The sequence below is a fragment of the Bos taurus genome, chromosome 7 (assembly GCF_002263795.3).
Source record: "Bos taurus isolate L1 Dominette 01449 registration number 42190680 breed Hereford chromosome 7, ARS-UCD2.0, whole genome shotgun sequence".
Taxonomy (NCBI): Eukaryota; Metazoa; Chordata; class Mammalia; order Artiodactyla; family Bovidae; genus Bos; species Bos taurus.
This window is the reverse complement of record NC_037334.1, coordinates 940,996-960,527: the sequence shown is the minus strand read 5'-3', so window position 1 is coordinate 960,527 and position 19,532 is coordinate 940,996. Positions and strand designations below refer to the sequence as shown.

Here is a 19,532-nt window from a genome sequence, read left to right as displayed (position 1 = left end):
TCTTTGCAACCCCGTGGACTGCAGCATGCCAGGCCACCCTGTCCATCACCAACTCTGGGAGCTTACCCAAACTCATGTCCATTGGTTGGATGGTGATGCCATCCAACCATCTCATCCTCTGTCGTCCCCTTCTCCTCCTGCCTTCAATCTTTCCCAGCATCAGGGTCTTTTCAAGTGAATCAGCTCTTTGCATCAGGTAGCCAAAGTATTGGAGTTTCAGCTTCAGTATCAGTCCTTCCAATCAATATTCAGGGTTGATCTCCTTTAGGATTGACTGGTTTGATCTCCTTGCAGTCCAAGGGACTCTCAAGAGTCTTCTCCAACACCACAGTTCAAAAGCATTAATTTTTTGGCACTCAGCTTTCTTTATAGTCCAACTCTCACATGCATGCATGACTACTGGAAAAACCATAACCTTGACTAGAGAGACCTTTGTTGGCAAAGTAATGTCTCTGCTTTTTTAATATTCTGTCTAGGTTGGGCATAACTTTTCTTTCAAAGAGTAAGCGTCTTTTAATTTCACGGCTGCAGTCACCATCTGCAGTGATTCTGGAACCCAAGAAAATAAAGTCTGCTACTGTTTCCACTGTTTCTCCATCTATTTGCCATGAAGTGATGGGACTGGATGCCATGATCTTTGTTTTCTGAATGTTGAGCTTAAGCCAACTTTTATACTCTCCTCTTTCACTTTCATCAAGACGCTCCTTAGTTCTTCTTGGGCTTTCTGCCGTAGGGTGGTGTCATCTGCATATCTGAGGTTATTGATATTTCTCCTGGCAATCTTGATTCCAGCTTGTGCTTCTTCCAGGCTACCGTTTCTCATGATGTACTCTGCATATAAGTTAAATAAGCAGGGTGACAATATACAGCCTTGACGTCCTCCTTTTCCTATTTGGAACCAGTCTGTTGTTCCATGTCCAGTTCTAACTGTTGTTTTCTGACCCGCATACAGATTTCTCAAGAGGCAGGTCAGGTGGTCTGGTATTCCCATCTCTTTCAGAATTTTCCACAGTTTATTGTGAGCCACACAGTCAAAGGCTTTGGCATAGTCAATAAAGCAGAAATAGATGTTTTGCTGGAACTCTCTTGCTTTTTCCATGATCCAATGGATGTTGGCAATTTGATCTCTGGTTCCTCTGCCTTTTCTAAAACTAGCTTGAACATCTGGAAGTTCATGGTTCATGTACTGTTGAAGTCTGGCTTGGAGAATTTTGAGCATTACTTTACTATCATGTGAGATGAGCGCAATTGTGCAGTAGTTTGAGCATTCTGTAGCATTGGCTTTCTTTGAGACTGTAATGAAAACAGACCTTTCCCAGTCTTGTGGCCACTGCTGAATTTTCCAAATTTGCTGGCATATTAAGTGCAGCACTTTCACAGCATCATCTTTTAGGATTTGAAATAGCTCAACTGGAATTCCATCACCTCCACTAGCTTTGTTCGTAGTGATGCTTCCTAAGGCCCACTTGACTTCCCATTCCAGGATGTCTGGCTCTAGGTGAGTGATCACACCATCATGATTATCTGGGTTGTGAAGATCTTTTTTATACAGTTCTTCTGTGTATTTTTGCCATCTCTTCTTAATATCTTCTCCTGTTAGGTCCATATCATTTCTGTCCTTTATTGAGCCCATCTTTGCATGAAATGTTCCCTTGGTATCTCTAATTTTCTTGAAGAGATCTCTAGTCTTTCCCATTTTATTGGTTTCCTCTATTTCTTTGCATTGATCACTGAGGAAGGCTTTCTTATCTCTCCTTGCTATTCTTTGGAACTCTGTATTCATATGCTTATATCTTTCCTTTTCTCCTTTGCTTTTTGCTCCTCTTCTTTTTACAGCTATTTGTAAGGCCTCCTCAGACAGCCATTTTGCTTTTTTGCATTTCTTTTTCTTGGGGATGGTCTTGCTCCCTGTCTCCTGTTAAATGTCATGAACCTCCATCCATAGTTCATCAGGCACTCTATCAGATCTAGTCCCTTAAATCTATTTCTCACTTTCACTGTATAATCGTTAGGGATTTGATTTAGGTCATACCTGAATGGTTTAGTGATTTTCCTTACTTTCTTCAATTTCAGTCTGAATTTGGCAATAAGTAATTCATGATCTGAGCCACAATCAGCTCCCAGTCTTGTTTTTGCTGGCTGTATAGAGCTTCTTCATCTTTGGCTGCAGAGAATATAATCAATTTGAGTTTGGTGTTGACCATCTGGTGATGTCCATGTGTAGAGTCTTCTCTTGTGTTGTTGGAAGAGGGTGTTTTCTATGACCAGTGTGTTCTCTTGACAACACTCTGTTAGCCTTTGCCTTGCTTCGTTTTGCACTCCAGGGCCAAATTTGCCTGTTATTCCAGGTGTTTCTTGACTTCCTACTTTTGCATTCCAGTCCCTTATAATGAAAAGGACATCTTTTTTGGATGCTATTTCTAGAAGGTCTTGTAGGTCTTCATAGAACCATTCAACTTCAGCTTCTTCAGCGTTACTGGTCGGGGTTATAGACTTGGATTACTGTGACACTGAATGGTTTGCCTTGGAAATGAACAGATCATTCTGTTGTTTTTGAGACTGCATCCAAGTACTGCATTTCGGACTCTTTTGTTGGCTATGATGGCTACTCCATTTCTTCTAAGGGATTCTTGCCCATAGTAGTAAATATAATGGTCATCTGAGTTAATTTCACCCATTCCAGTCCATTTTAATTCACTGATTCCTAAAATGTCGATGTTCACTCTTGCCATCTCCTGTGTGACCACTTCCAGTTTGCCTTGATTCATGGACCTAACAGTCCAGGTTCCTACGCAATATTGCTCTTTACAGTATCGGACCTTGCTTCTATCACCAGTCACACCCACAACTGGGTGTTGTTTTTGCTTTGGCTCCATCTCTTCATTCTTTCTGGAGTTATTTCTCCACTGATCTCTGGTAGCATATTGGGCACCTACTGACCTGGGGCAGAGAAGGAAATGGCAACCCACTCCAGTACTCTTGCCTGGAAAATTCCACGGATGTAGGAGCCTGGTGGGCTGCAGTCCGTGGGGTCACAAAGAGTCGGACACCACTGAGTGACTTCACTTTCTTTCTATAGTTCCTTTTGGAGAAGAAAATGGCAACCCACTCCAGTGTTCTTGCCTGGAGAATCCCATGGATGGAGAGGCCTGGTGGGCTGCAGTCTATGGGGTTGCAAAGAGTCGGACATGACTAAGGAACTAATACACACGCACAGCGACCTGGGGAGTTCATCTTTCAGTGTCCTATCTTTTTGCCTTTTCATACTGTTCATGGGGTTCTCAAGGCAAGAATACTGAAGTGGTTTGCCATTCCCTTCTCCAGTGGAACACATTTTGTCTATATGCTGCTGCTGCTGCTAAGTTGTTTCAGTCGTGCCTGACTCTTTGCGACCCCATAGACGGCAGCCCGCCAGGCTCTTCTGTCCATAGGATTCTCCAGGGAAGAATACTGGAGTGAGTTGCCATTTCCTTCTTCAATGCATGCATGCATGCATGCTAAGGCGCTTCAGTCGGGTCCAACTCTGTGTGACCCAACGGACAGCAGCCCACCAGGCCCCTCTGTCCACTGGATTCTCCGGGCAAGAATACTGGAGTGGGTTGCCACTTCCTTCTCCATCTATGGTATTGTATACAGAGAAAAAGGACAGGAAAAGTTCGCAGGAAACCATTAACACACTAAAGGGTAACTGTGGTTGTTCACCTCTCAGGACCTGGAGGAGGGGCGGGTGTGCAAACAGGGGCCTTATCCACCTTCCCCACAATGTGCATGTGATGGTTTCAAGCAAACACCAAGTCTGCAGTCCTACTGACGTGTGAGCAGGATGGCGTAAAACAAGGGGAGGGAGAGCCAGTGGGGAGATGAATAGGATGGAGATGTGGTTGGCGAAATCATGCTGGGCAAACCAAAAACTTCCTTGACCCTATGCGACTTTCTGGTCTGCAGGTGTGGGCCTACACTGCAAGGACCAAACATCACCTAACACAGGCACATGTATGCTACAGCTCTTACAAGGCACCCCTGAAACAAGAGGACACTGCTTCCCCATGTATGTCTGGGCCCAAGGGGGGAGACACAAGCAAGACAAACGGTTTGCTTGTGCAAAATTAATAAAGCTTAACAATAATGAAGCCTAATTATCTGAGAACTTATTCTCAGGCAAGACTTTAATACAATATGTATTTAAGAGAAATTAAGACTGCCTTAATTTGTATAAAGGTCTGTGAATGTTTCAGGAAAAGAAATAGAATGGTATGCTAGGAAATCTTCATTTTTAATTAAAATGACTAGTGTCACTATTTTTAAAGCAAATTCATCAACTGAATTTATATTATTTTAACTGACCACATGGCAGCAGCAAAGGCTGAAGACTGGCCAGGAGTCTTTGCGGCAGGCCCCCAGTAGTCAGTGGGAGGGCCAGGGCTGGTCTCAGGTGGCAGACCTCACTCAGGCCTCAGGCCTCATGTTCACAAGGGGCAAGGGTTTGGCCCTCTCTGAACTGTGGGCTCTGCTACTGTGTTAGGCTTCTGTTCAGTGGCTGTGATGGAACCACTCAACAGATTCAAAAGAATTACTACTACTATACCATCAAAAATCTCTCTGTTCTTTTTTGTATGAAAAGGTTTCATTGTTCTTATCTCACTTCTTCCCCCCACAGACTTTAGTTCACAGAAAATACAACTTTTTGTTGTTATTGAAACATAGTATCAAAAGACAGTCAACAAAATCAATATAGTAATTATTTAAGGAATGCTAAGAATGCTTTCAATAAAACTATTATTATCTCTGCCTCTAGCCTCACTCAACACTTCAGTTGCTAAAAAAAAAACAAGAAACAACAAAGAAACAAACAAAAACTTTATCATGATCTGTTTACACAGCGGTACAGATCAAAAAATAACGAAAGCTCATAAAACCAGCTTAGAGAACATCTCTCTGGTTTTTAAATATGTACTCCCTGACAGGCAACACCACCATTCAAATTCCAGCCTTGGCCTAGCCAAGAGGTTTGCCTGGAGCCTTTCCAAGAGTTCCTACTGGTATGGTTCGGATGCTGGAGTGGTAGAATTTTACAGTGTAAGAAATGAATACTTGGGCAATAATTCATATAAAACTTCTAGAGCAACTGTATCATATACTACTTGGCCTTTAACTTTCCCCCACCCCAAATTCAAATTCTTTGCACTAAAAATAAGATTTCAAGTATGACAAAACTGTTAACACCAGGGATATCTGGGTAAATAGTATTTGGAAGTTCTTTGTCCTATTCTTACAATTTTTCTCTAAGTTTTACATTATTTCCAAATAAAAACTTAAAAAAAAAAAAAAAAAAAAGAAGCATTTTTCTGTATATGAGTCTGGGCAGCTGGCTCATATCTGCACCCAGGGTGGCTCAGATGGGCCCAGGCAAATCAGGCATTCCACAAATGTCTTCTAATCTCAACAGTCTTTGAGAAAGTAACATGATCCCAAAGTTTATTTGGATTTTCAACATTGACAAATTTTTTAAAAATGTTTTTTTGTATCTGAAGATTACAATAACAAAATGATTTTGATTAAAAGGAAAAAAACCAACACAGTATCACTACTTACTCTATGAATTATACCAGCTGAATGTAGATGTTTAATACCACAGAGCATCTGGTAAAGAAGGTAGGACATTCTTTCATGGTCCAGCTCCATGTGAATAACCTGACATAAGTTAGCATCCATTAATTCCATAACCAAATACCTGAGGAAATAAATGATCAGCCATGTACACATGAAAATTATCCAAATTCCTTCATGGTATCAAATCAGAATCTTTATAAAAAAGAAATAACTTCATACCTAATCACTGTACTGGCTAAAGTAAAAAGATAACTTGCTTTCATTAGGTATCTTGATTTATAAGCTATCTTGAAAAGAAGCAATTTTTATATCATAGTAAATAGAATCTCCAACATGCAAAGTCTCCTATATTTAAAATTTTTTGCTACTGGGTCATTCTTACCAATACAGAAACCATGCCGTTACTGCTTGCATCTTAAGAAAACTTTTGACCTTACCTCCCCTACCAGCTACGATCCTGTATTTTTGGTCTTCCTGCAAGCAAAACTCCCCAAAGAGGTATCTACACTCATCATCTTCAATTTTTTTCTCCCATTTTTCCTTAATCTCACTTTAATTAGGCTTTTGCCCCTACCACTTCGCTGAAACTGTCTTAAAGGTTCCTGACACCTCCGTGTTGCTAAACCCAGTGGCTAGTCCTACAATCCTGGCTGACCATGACTTTCTCTTACCACTGGCTTCTTACTGTTGGAGTAAGAAGAACAGGCCAGCACCTGTTCCTGGCCTTCTTTTCTCTACTGTACTCATAGTCACGACGATCTTCTCTGGTTTCTGATCTCAAGGCTTTAAATACCATCTATAGACTGTCAACTCTCAAATTAATACATTCAACCCAGACATCCCACCTGAACTCCAGGCTCACTTATCTAAATGACTGCTTCACAGATCAGTTTGGGTGCCCAATAGACTCCCTGTCTAAAACTGAGCTCCTGATTCTACGCCACCCCCAAATCTGTTCTTCCTGTAGCTTTCCTCATCTCAGTTGAGAGAACTTTTATCCTTCTGGTGAGCACCTGAGCCAAAATTCCAAATGTTGTTCTCAGCAACTCCTTCTCTCAAACCACACAGAGCCTCTCTCAAAGCCTCTCTAAGAGCAAGCACTGGGGTTCTATCTTCAAAACAGTGTCGACATCCAATCTCATGCCTTTACCATCACTATCACCCCTTTGGTCTAAATGTAGCCACAATAATCTCTCACCTGAACTACTGCAGTAGCCTCCTGACTGGTCTTCTGTGTTCCACCCCATACAGTGGATTCTCAGTCCAGAAACCAAGTTATTGTTTTAAAATGTAAGTTAGATACACTCAGTCTTCTACTGAAAGTCTTACTTGAGAAGGGAAGTCCTTACAACGGCCGAGAGGCCCAGCAGTGTCGGCCCTGCCACTTCTTTGAGCCGATCTCTTCTACTTTCCTCTGCTTCCTTCGATCCAGCCAAACAGGCTCTTGCTCTTCAAGAGCACACAGCAGGCACACTCCCATGTCTGCTCCTTGATGCTGCTTGTTCCTTCTATCTTTTAAAAATATAACTGCATTTATTTTAATTTTGGCTGTGCTGGATCTTCACTGATGCACAGGTTTTCCCCAGTTGCGGCAAGCAGCAGGTACTCTCTTGCTACAGCGCGTGGGCTTTTCAATGCAGTGGCTTCTCCTCTTGTGGAACACGGCTTCTATGACTTGTGGGCTTCAGTAGCTGCAGCACTTGGGCTCAGTAGCTGTGGCTCCCAAGTATTAGAGAGCCGGCTCAGCAGTTGTGGCACACGGGCTTAGTTGCTCCGTGGCATGAGGGATCTTCCTGGATCAGGGACTGAACCCCTGCTTCCTGCACTGGCAGGTAGATTCTTTAGCACTGACTCACCAGGGAAGCCCATTCCTTCTATCTTGATACTACCTTTCTCAAAATATCTGTAGGACTAACCCCCTCATTTCCTTCAAGGCTTCTTCAAATGTCACCAATCCCATGAGGTCCTTCCCTAACTATCCTACTTAAAACTGCAGCCTGACTCCTAAACCCCAGCACTTCTGATCCCTCACTCAGCTTCGTTTCTTCCACATTTGCCACATTCTAATGAATGACATAATTTCCCTATTTGTTATGTTGATTATCTTCCCTGGTTTTCCTTCAAGCTCTAGGAGGAAATATGATCATCCACAATTCTTAAATAATGAAAGGAATTTTTGCCTGTTTTGGTCACTAAGTATGTCAAGTTCAAGAGAGTGCTTAGCACACAGCTGGCAATCAAATTTTCCTTTTGGCTGTGCAACTGAAAGCATGGCATCCTAACCACTGGACTGCCAGGGAATTTCTAGCAGTCAAATATTTGTTGAATGAATAAACCAATAAATTTAAGATAAAGTTGTGCATTATATCTAAATAATAAATTAATATTTCATTTCATTGTTAGTAAAACAATTCTATTTCAGATTTTGGAAAACATACAATATTTAGTCACTTACCCATTTCATATAACAACCATAAATCCCTAAACCCTACAATCCTGGATTTTAGGGGACTAGAGAAAAACATTTTATATTTCAGTAAAGCAAATCAGCAGCATTAATGGCACTGTCTTCTCCAAGGAATCCACTTTCAGTCATCCTTTATGTGTTGTAAAAATGATAACTGTCTAGGGATAAGCACGTGTATGCTAAGTTGCTTCAGTAGTGTCTGACTCTTTGCAACCCTGTGGACTGTAGCCTGCCTGGCTCCTCTGTCCGAGGGATTCTCCAAGCAAGAATACTGGACTGGGTTGCCATGCCCTTCTCCAGGGCGTCTTCCCCACTCAGGGATGGAACCAGGATCTCTTACGTCTCCTACATTGGTGGGCGGATTCTTTATGACTAGAGCCACCTGAGAAGTCCATAGGCACAAATATTATTATTTGTTTTCCTTACTATTTCTATTTCATAGTGAAAAGTGGCTAAGATATCATTTTAAAATGTATTATGTTGTCTGCATTTCCTAAGTTAAAAAAAGCAGTCATGTTCTCTTAAATTCTCAGTCTTTCATGCACAGTGTATTACTGAATAAAAATTATACTTACACATCTTGAAATTCTTCTAGAGTTTTTTGTGGTGTAAACACATTTAACAAACTAATTATCTGAAAAGAGAAAATTAAACCTCAGTATGTCAAACAAGTCTACTTGACTATAAAAATTAAGTTTAACATTAAAATGTATTAAAAACTAGGAAAAAAATCACAGCAGAGCTTTGAAATTTTATTATTGTTACTGCTTTTACCAGAATATTCTATCATACAGCATTTCAAAAGTTAAATGATTAGGATTCTCGCCTTGGAAATAAGATGCACTTTTAATCAAATCACTTTTATGTGTCCCTGGTAACTTATTATTACAGAATTTTGACACATAATGCTTTCCAGCTTTGAACATAAAAAAGTATCAATTATAAGTAGAAAAACACTAAATAAAGCAATATGTTAACTCTGAAAACTTAAATACAATGTGCAAATTTCAAGAAAGTTTTGAAATATGAGGGCTAAGCTTATATTTTGGTACAATAAAGATGAAATGCCTCACAGTATTATGTATTTACCTAAAGAGGGTTCAAAAACTGACCCCATCGCAGGCTTTGGTCCTGGTACTCCAGTGTTAAACAATGAATTCTGCTACTTGAGCATTAAAAACACATCCTCAATCATTTCAAATGACTGAGGGAAAGTTGAATTATTCAGTATAAAAGACTGAAGATTGGAGTGGCTGGATAGCCAAGGGGCAAAAAGAAAACTGAATTCATACTTTAACCTTTATACCAAGATAAACTTAAAATGGAACAAAAACTTAAATCTAAGGCATGAAACCATGAAACATGAAAATATGGATAAACATTCAGACAACTCTGGTGTAGAAAAGTCTGTTCTAAGAATGACAAGAAACCTACAAGACTTGATGACATTCAACGACAAAAATCTAGGGCAAAAACAACCTGTTGCTGCTGCTGCTAAGTCACTTCAGTCGTGTCCGACTCTGTGTGATCCCAGAGACTGTGCGATCCCAGAGACGGCAGCCCACCAGGCTCTGCCGTCTCTGGGATTCTCCAGGTAAGAACACTGAAGTGGGTTGTCATTTCCTACTTCAGTGCATGGAAGTGAAAAGTGAAAGTCAAGTCGCTCAGTCGTGTCCGACTCTTCACAATCCCATGGACTGCAGCCTACTAGGCTCCTCCGTCCATGGGATTTTCCAAGCAAGAGTACTGGAGTGGGTTGCCATTGCCTTCTCTGAAAAACAACCCAAATTAGGTCAAATGGAAAAGACATGAGGATTGATAGCTTTAATATACAAAGATCTTCTCTAAATGCATAAGACAAGTGTGCTCAGTCACTCAGTCATGTCTGATTCTTTGCGACCCCATGGACTGTAGCCCACCAGGCTCCTCTGTCCATAGGATTTCCTAGGCAAGAATACTGTAATGGGTTGCCATTTCCTACTTGAGGGGATCTTCCCAACTCAGGGATTAAACTTGTGTCTCTTGCATCTCCTGCATTGGCAAGGGATATGTTTATAAATATTTTAATGTTTCATGATTTCATGACTTAGATTTAAGTTTTTGTTTCATTTTAAGTTTATCTTGGTGTAAAGACTGATGTGTGAATCCAGTTTTTTTTCCCCCCCTTGAGTCTCTTGCGTCTCCTGCATTGAAAGAAACCAACAGTCCTAGAGAAAAATGGACAAAGGCCATGGAAAACAAACTCTCAAGAAATAAAAATAAAAGGCTGGTAGAGATATGGAAAGAAAATCAACCTCACAAATAAAAATAAGGTATCATTTGTCATCTATCAGTTTGGTAAGGTAAAACAAAAAAAATCAACAATATGTAGTTCTGGAGTATTCTGAAATAAAAGCCATACTCAGATACTCAATGAAAGTGTAAAACTGATAGTCTTCCTTGAGGTCAATTTGTCAGTATATATTAAAATCAGAAATGTGCATACTTTTGGACCCAGAATCTTGGCCAAAGAATTCACCTGTATAAGGATGTTCACTGCAGCACTGCTTATAGTAGTAAAAAATTAGACACAATCTAAATATTTGTGTTTTTTTTATGTTTTATTTTTTTAATTTTTTAAAATATAAATTTATTTTAATTGATAATAAACAATTGATTAAATGAATTACTGTGCATTTGTACTATGTAGCTATTTAAAAATGGTTTATATCTATGTTCATTAATGTACATGAGATCTAGCAACATTCCACCATAATTTTTTTTAAGAAAATTTTTTTTACTTTTGTTTTTATGATATACCCAAATGAATACAGAGTTCCAGAGAATAGTAAGGAGAGATAAGAAGGCCTTCTTAAGTGAACAATGCAAAGAAATAGAGGAAAACAATAGAATGGGAAAGACTAGAGGTCTTTTTAAGAAAACTGGAGATATCGAGGGAACATTTCATGCAAGGATGGGCATGATAAAGGACAGAAATGGTGAGGATCTAACAGAAACAGAAGAGATGGCAAGAATACACAGAACCAGACACCGGACATCCTGGAGTGTAAAGTCAAGTGGGCCTTAGGAAGCTACTACAACCAAAGCTAGTGGAAGTGATAGAATTCCAGCTGAGTTATTTCAAATCCTAAAAGATGATGCTGTTAAAGAGCTGCACTCATTATGGCAGCAAATATGGAAAACTTAGCAATGACCACAGGACTCTAAAAGGTCAGTTTTCATTCCAATCCCAAAGAAGGACAATGCCAAAGAATGTTCAAACTACTGTACAATTATGCTCATTTCACATGCTAGCAAGGTTATGTTCAAAATCCTTCAAGCTAGGCTTCAGCAGTACATGAACTGAGAACTTCCAGATGTACAAGCTGGGTTTCAAAGAGGAACCAGAGATCAAATTGCCATGATTGATGGATAATGGAGAAAGCAAAGGAGTTCCAGAAAAACATCTACTTCTTCATTGACTACGTGAAAGCCTTTGACTGTGTGGATCACAACAAACTGTGGAAAATTCTTAAAGAGATAGGAATACCAGACCACCTTGCCTGTCTCCTGAGAAACCTGTATGCAGGTCAAGAAGCAACAGAACTGTACATGGAACAACAGACTGGTTCCAAATTGAGAAAGGAGTATAACAAGGATGTATATTGTCACCCTGCTTATTTAGCTTATATGCAGAGAACATCATGTGAAATGCTGAGCTGGATGAATCACAAGCTAGAATAAAGATTGCCGGGAGAAATATCAAGAACTTCAGATATGCCATGATATCACTCTAATAGCAGAAAGTAAAGAGGAACTAAAGAACCTTTTAATGAGGGTCAAAGAGGAGAGTGAAAAAGCTGGTATGCAACTCAACATTAAAAAAAAAAACCCTAAGATCATGGTATCTGGTCCCATCACTTCATGGCAAATAGATAGGGAAAAAATGGAATCAGTGACAGATTTTCTTTTCTTGGGCTCCAAAATCACCACAGACGGTGACTGCAGCCATGAAATTAAAAGATGCTTGCTACCTGGAAGGAAAGCTGTGACAAACCTAGACACAAAAACCTGCATATTAAAAAGCAGAGACATCACTTTGTTAGCAAAGGTCCATAAAGTCAAAGCTATGGTTTTTCCAGTAGTTATGTACAGATGTGAGAGTTCAACTATAAAGAAGGCTTATCATCAAAGAACTGATGCTTTCACATTGTTGTGCTGGAGAAGATTCTTGAGAGCCCCTTGGACTGCAAGGAGATGAGACAGTCAATCCTAACGGAGATCAACTCTGAATATTTCTTGGAAGTACTGATGCTGAAACTCCAATACTTTGGCCACCTGATGCAAAGAGCTGACTTATTGGAAAAGATCCTGATGCCGGGAAAGACTGAAGGCAAAAGGAGAAGCAGAGGAAGAGATGGACAGACAGCACCACTGACTCAATGGACATGAATCTGAGCAAACTTTGGGAGATAGTGGAGGACCGGGGAGCTTGGAGTGCTGCAGTCCATGAGGTCGCAAAGAGTTGGACATGACTTAGCAACTGAACAGCAAATAAAACATGCATTGGAGAAACTAAAAACAAATTCAAATCACAGACTCAAAAGATTGAAATTATCTTAGTTTTTTGTCCCTACACCAGAAAAATCCAGCAGAAATGTCACAACAAAAGGAGCCATATGGAGCTGAGTGTAATCTTAAGATACTTATCCCCTCAACTTTGCAACAAAGAGAAGTCAGATGGGAGGGGGTCTCCAAAGCCCCTCCTAGGCTTACCATCTTATAATCTTCTAACATAGCAAGGCTATCAAAATCATGTTCCACATAATATTCAGGGATCAGCTAAAGAACATGAAACGTGACTGAGTACCTCATTTTCTAGAGATATACTTTTTTTCCTTACAATGTACAAGGCTTTGATTTCTGTGCCAAGTAGAACTACCTTGAATAAAGCATCATCTAATAACAATTATTTCCATAAATATGAATATGTAAAAGCTACTTATAGAACACTGTTTTCCTAAAAAGTATTTAACTATTTTTCAATTTGTCAGGTCAATACTCTTGCCATTTTATCACACTGAAATAGGGAAAACCAAATGGTAACAAGAACATTCCCATTCCTAATGAGTGACCTAAATTCCTATGGACCACGATGCCTTTTGTTGACTCAATATCCCCAATGTTGATTAACAATTTTATCAATAAAATATAAACATTTAAATAGTACTTTTATCACTAGCTTACTCTAGGTCTAAACTCATTGTATCTTCAAAGACCTGGAAGATTATCACATATTATTGACATTAAAGTATACAGTGGAAACACAGACATTACTTACATTTTTATGATTGACACATTTTAAGAGGACAAGTTCACGATATGCTCTCTTTGCATGAGTCTGATTCTGAAAAGGACGGCTTAGTTTCTTGACTGCAACATTTATCCCAAGAACTGTATCAAAAGCAGCACTATAATTAAGAAATATAATAAGCAACCCATTAGGATAATTCTGGAAAATACAGCAATGCAGAATGTACATTCAATATGTTATCTAACTGAGTAACAAATAAGGAAACATCTGCTTGCTTTCATTCGGGGTACTTATGCACATGAAGAGCAAAGTGAGCTGGCTAACAGTGCAGGAGGAACTGACTCCTTTCAGTAGGACTGACCTGGCAGCTGCAGCTAGGATGGGATTCAGCAACTCTTTGCACACTGACATCTCATTATGTTAGTTGAGATTACTATCTTCAGAACCAGGTAATTTACTATAGAGCATATACGTCTGGTCAGGAAACAAAATCTTCAGTTTAAATATGTCAATAAGTTGAAAAAACTCACTGGTATCACAAAATAAAACATAAGTATATTTTGGAATATCACAGTGGAGAAAATGGTTTGAGCTCCTGAGAAGAATGTAATATTATAAATCTAATTTTTGATTGATTGTGTTTTTTTCCTAGATGAAAGAATCTAAAAAGAAAGCAGAAGCCAAAATCTGAACTCATGGTAAATCCCCAAGATACAAAATCCCTAACATAAGCAATTGCTATATATACAAAATTCTACTAGAAATACCTCTTCATATTATTAATACTATGGTAAGAAATAAAATCTAGAGGGTCTGTTTCTAGCATATCAAGCTCCCAGCTGAAATTTACGATCCATTTTCCTAGAAAAAATACACAGGAAAAATTGAATACTTTGTGTACTAGTTTCAAGCTAGCACTGGCATCAGTTGCTGTTACTGTTACCTTCTGGCTCTTCATTGGCGGTTCAAAGCTGCTAAAGACCATCTGAGAACCTAAGCACCATTTAAAACACTGTTTCTATTTATTCTATTCAGTTTACCACACTGTTTACACTTATTCACTTCTGTGAATAATCTGTTTGCCAAGAAACTCAATTCAATTTTAACTTTTTAAAATGGAAAGCTGTCAAGTTACTTTGAAATTGTTTTTTCTTTAACTCAGTTCACATTATGTGTACAGGTATACAGACGTAAAATCACATGCCCATATGCAAATATAATATTCATATGAATTACAAAATGTTAAAATTAAATCTGTGAAACAAATCATTAATATATGTGTGTGATTTGTACACTTATACGTGTATGTGTGTGTATACATAAAATTGCTGTTTTAGTTGCTGAGTTGTGTCCAACTCTTTGTGACCCCATGGACTGTAGCCCACCAGGCTCCTCTGTCCATGGGATTTCCCAGGCAAGAAAACTGGAGTGGGTTGCCATTTCCTTCTCTAGGGGATCTTCTTGACCCAGGGAGTGAACCCAAGTCTTCTGTATTGCAGGCAGATTCTTTACCAGTGAGCCACCTGGGAAGCACATATATATCTCAGTCTTAAGAATTTAAAAACAGACAAATCTTTTTTTGGACAAAGAATTTTTTGTCCAATGAGACAAATGAACTAATTCTGAATTACCTGAGCAGACACACGTTCCCCACTCCTAGCTTCAACTCCAGGAGAAGCTATCTTAAATTATTCCTGGCTTTACTTCTTGTAGTCACGTCTCAACTCCAAAAATATACTTTTATCACTCTTTCCTCATTTATCAACTTTAGAAATTATTTATTTACTCCCCATTATGAAAACTGAGGATTTAGTCACTTATCTGAAACCCCCAAGGATGCCTCATAGCTTTTTGTTCTCATGTTATTTTTAATTTTTTCCTTGGTCACCACTGTAACTTTAAATAACACGCCTAAGCTTGTTTCATCAACTTTTAAAGGAATTTCTTGCTGCCCAGTATGTAAAATGAGAATATTACACTTCATCTTCTTTTACTTCCAGCTCTCTTTCCCTCCAAATTTGTCTTAAATGGTCAAGTTTGATAACACATCTTTCAGTCTCTATAATTAGGTCTTCTGTGTTTCTTCTGTAGGATGTGTCTAAAAGTTGAAAATCAAGATATGAAGTGTATGTATGTATGCACACGTAAACATTACTACTTGCAGGGTAAGGATTACATTTCATTTCCAGAGATCACATGATTTTCTGTCACTCAAAAGAACAAGACTGTTTCCAATATTAAGGTTAAATGGATTCTCTTCCTACATTCTACCAGTTCTCAAACCTCATGTTACTTTAAATTTATTTCCTTCTTAAATCATGACTTTTTCTAGCTTTTCTACTACAAGTTTCTAATCAACTTTTTTTTTTTTTCTTATTAAGAGAAGACAAATATATCTCGCCAGAGCCTGTCACTAGTACTTCCTACCTTCTCAAATTATCTATTGTTTGGAACCTATTCCATTTGGAGGGGAAGACATTTTTCTTGAAGTTTCAACGCCTGATGTGCAGCTATCAGCCTGGGATTTCTTTTCACTGGCCTCCACTGTTACTTGTTATACATTCTTACAGTCTCTTTCTGGTTGGAATATATCCTAAGGGAATTTCTTCAGGAAAAAAGTGCATGGAAGATAAATTATCTTACTCTTCCTTTACCCTTGATTGATAGTTTATCTTCTAAGTTTTAAATCAATTTTCTCTCAGGATTGCCAAAGTTGAGTGCTGTTGGTTATGCACAGAAGGCTTGTGCCTGTCTGGTATTCATTCTTTTGCTTCCCTTTTTGTTCCTTATCTCCATGATTTATCACAGAGACTCATGCTTTGTCAACACCCCCAAAAGCCCCTAGTCACGTCTCCTACTAATCACTATTCCCACTGCCCTCCAAAGACGGTAACTACTTCTGCCTTTTATGAGAATCACTTCCTTGCTTTTACCTGCTAAACATGCATCTTTAAGACCCTGCATCATTTATTTTTGCCTGGTTTTTGAAACTGTGTCTGACTTCCTTCACTCAACATGGTGTTTGTGAGATACATCCATTGTTGTATGAAGCTATAGCTCATTCTGTGTCATTGCTCTAACATTCCTTCATTATGATTATATGACATAATTTTTATAGATATATTGGTTGTTTTCAGTTTACAAAGCAATTACAAAAAACAAAGAATGGTCATAAACATTCTTGTACATGGTTCTGGGTACCCTATGCATGGATTTTTAATAAGTAGATAGCTAAGAGTGGGGCTGCATGTTTTATTTTAGTAGATAAAGCAACAGTTAGAACTGGACATGGAACAACAGACTGGTTCCAAATAGGAAAAGGAGGACGTCAAGGCTGTATATTGTCACCCTGCTTATTTAACTTATATGCAGAGTACATCATGAGAAACGCTGGGCTGGAAGCACAAGCTGGAATCAGGATTGCCAGGAGAAATGTCAATAACCTCAGATATGCAGATGACACCACCCTTATGGCAGAAAGTGAAGAGGAACTCAAAAGCCTCTTGTTGAAAGTGAAAGTGGAGAGTGAAAAAGTTGGCTTAAAGCTCAAAATTCAGAAAACGAAGATCATGGCATCTGGTCCCATCACTTCATGGGAAATAGATGGGGAAACAATGGAAACAGTGTCAGACTTTATTTTGGGGGGCCCCAAAATCACTGCAGATGGTGACTGCAGCCATGAAATTAAAAGACGCTTACTCCTTGGAAGGAAAGTTATGACCAACCTAGATAACAAATTTAAAAGCAGAGACATTACTTTGCTAACAAAGGTCCATCTAGTCAAGGCTATGGTTTTTCCAGTGGTCATGTATGGATGTGAGAGTTGGGCTATGAAGAAAGCTGAGCGCCGAAGTGTGGTGTTGGAGAAGACTCTTGAGAGTCCCTTGGACTGCAAGGAGATCCAACCAGTCCATTCTAAAGGAGATCAGTCCTGGATGTTCTTTGGAAGGAATGATGCTAAAGCTGAAACTCCAGTACTTTGGCCACCTCATGTGAAGAGTTGACTCATTGGAAAAGACTCTGATGCTGGGAGGGATTGGGGGCAGGAGGAGAAGGGGACGACAGAAGATGAGATGGCTGGATGGCATCACTGACTCGATGGACATGAATTTGAGTGAACTCCGGGAGTTGGTGATGGACAGGGAGGCCTGGCGTGCTGCAATTCATGGGGTCACAAAGAGTCAGACACGACTGAGCAACTGAACTGAACTGAACTGAATGCCAAATTGTTTTCCAAAGTGGTTTGTTCTGCCTATTTCTAGGGATTTGGTTTTCTTGCGGTATATTCACCCTTTGCCCCATAAGGGGACTAAATATTATTTCAACAAAAGGGAGATCACAAGGGAAGGGGTTTGTGGGGGGGGGGGGCACTAATCCAATTACAAGAATCTTTAGAAGCAAAGTTTGTTCTGGCTGGCTGGGAAGAGGGGAAAGTCAGAGAGATCTGAATCCAGAGAAGGACGAGACATGACATTATTGCCGTCAAGATGGACGTGGGGGGTCCGTCTTGAGAAGGAATTGGAGCAGAGTGCTCCCTGGCTGACAGACAATAAGGGAATAGAGACCTCTGACCTACACTGCAAGGAACTAGGTTCTGCCAAGAACCCTGAATGCACTTGAAAACAGATTCTTCCCCAGAGCCTCCAGAGAAGAGCCTGGTCCAGTAACACCTTGATTTCAGCCTTGTGAAATGCCACGCAGAGAACCCAGGGAAGCCCACCCAGATTTGTAACCTACACAGAACTATGAAATTACAAATGGTTGTTGCTTTGTTTTACATCCCTAAGTTTATGGCAATTTGTCATGTGGCAATAGAAAACAAACACAGCTTCTCTTCTGCATGTTTCTACCATTCTGCCTCCCCAGCCTTCATTCTGGATACTTTTCTCCTTAACTATCTTCCAGATCACAATTCTCTCCTCAGTTGTACTTATTAATAATATGCTTTTAAACCCACCTATTAACTTCATAATTCAATTACTATATCTTAAGAGTTCATAATTTCTATTTAGTTTTTTAAAGTTTTCATTCCCACTCAAAATTTTTCATACTGTCTTTTATCAACATAACACCACAGCTCTTTGGAAGTTTGGATCCAATAAGGCCAATAACTCCTATGGATCTATTTCTTTTCTCTGTTGTTTGTATTGGATTTTGTGAATGTCATCTAATCTCCTTCTGTGACTAGTTATTTCTGACTATGTGCTGGATCTTGAACTTGCAAAACTGTCTGCTATCTAGAAATAATTTGATAACCAGTATGATGCTGTCTTCCTCCAGGTAGAATTTACATTTATTTCTGCTGGACCTTGAAGCACTAGCAATTTGGGCTCACCTCGAGTTCAGCAAATGGGACGATGTGAAGCTAAGCGGCTGTGCCTGCAAGAGCCTGTTACTTTCTGGTTTGTTCTTATTTCTAGCATGCAGCCCTTTACTGGACCCAATTCAAAGCAAAGGAAGTTCACTAAGCCCCTTTAGAGGGCCCTGGACTCCAATCCCTATCTCCTATAGCCCCACAAGACACTCCAAAGGACTCTCAAATCTCTCAGCTGTCCATACCAGAATTTTCAAATGCCCTCAAGGGCAAGACCACCCCAAATCCTGGGCTCCTCTGACTAGGCTTCTCCTTTCCCAGATCCTAGCCCAATAACTTTTCATTTACTTACTCACTATCTAGGGGCAAATGCTGAGCATGGGGATGGGGTGGGAAGGCTGGGAGACAACTAGCTAAACTGTTTTGCAGACACATGTTTAATTAACATCCCTATTTCCAGCCACCCATTTCATCTTTGTTTTCTGTATCTGGCATCTCTAGACCCATAACCTCTCTTGAGTTCTACTATAGATAGGTTCTCTTCTTTGTGGCAAATGTCTCATCTACTTATTCTCATTTCGTCTGCAGAAACTTGTTAAATGTGCTTTCATATCCACTGATTACTGCCCTCCTGGTCTCTTTGTTTAGGTGTTTGGTCCACCAATTTAAATAAGAAGCTCCAAAACATTTATTTTAGGGATATAACTATTAAGGTCCATAAAGACACAATGATTTGCCCAAGGTAACTAAGAACTACTGCTATGAGGATTTGAGCTGGACTTAGAACTCGATTCTCCTGAATCACAGCGTTCCTATGCCTTATATCATATATCTACTTTATCACAAAA

The 19,532-nt window shown here is 39.5% G+C and overlaps 1 protein-coding gene across 7 annotated transcripts in view; it reads right to left on the bottom strand.

Annotated features, from left to right (window-relative positions):
• MAPK9 (mitogen-activated protein kinase 9) overlaps positions 1–19,532 on the bottom strand; it is a 68,134-nt gene that overhangs the window by 26,920 nt on the left and 21,682 nt on the right. For all 7 annotated transcript variants that reach the window (XM_005208371.5, XM_005208375.5, XM_005208370.5 and 4 more), the window contains exons 3-5: positions 13,398–13,527; positions 8,653–8,711; positions 5,593–5,731 (exon numbers count right to left, since the gene is read on the bottom strand). In XM_005208371.5, the coding sequence (XP_005208428.1) occupies positions 5,593–5,731; positions 8,653–8,711; positions 13,398–13,527 (328 nt within the window). The remainder of the gene's footprint in view (positions 1–5,592; positions 5,732–8,652; positions 8,712–13,397; positions 13,528–19,532) is intronic.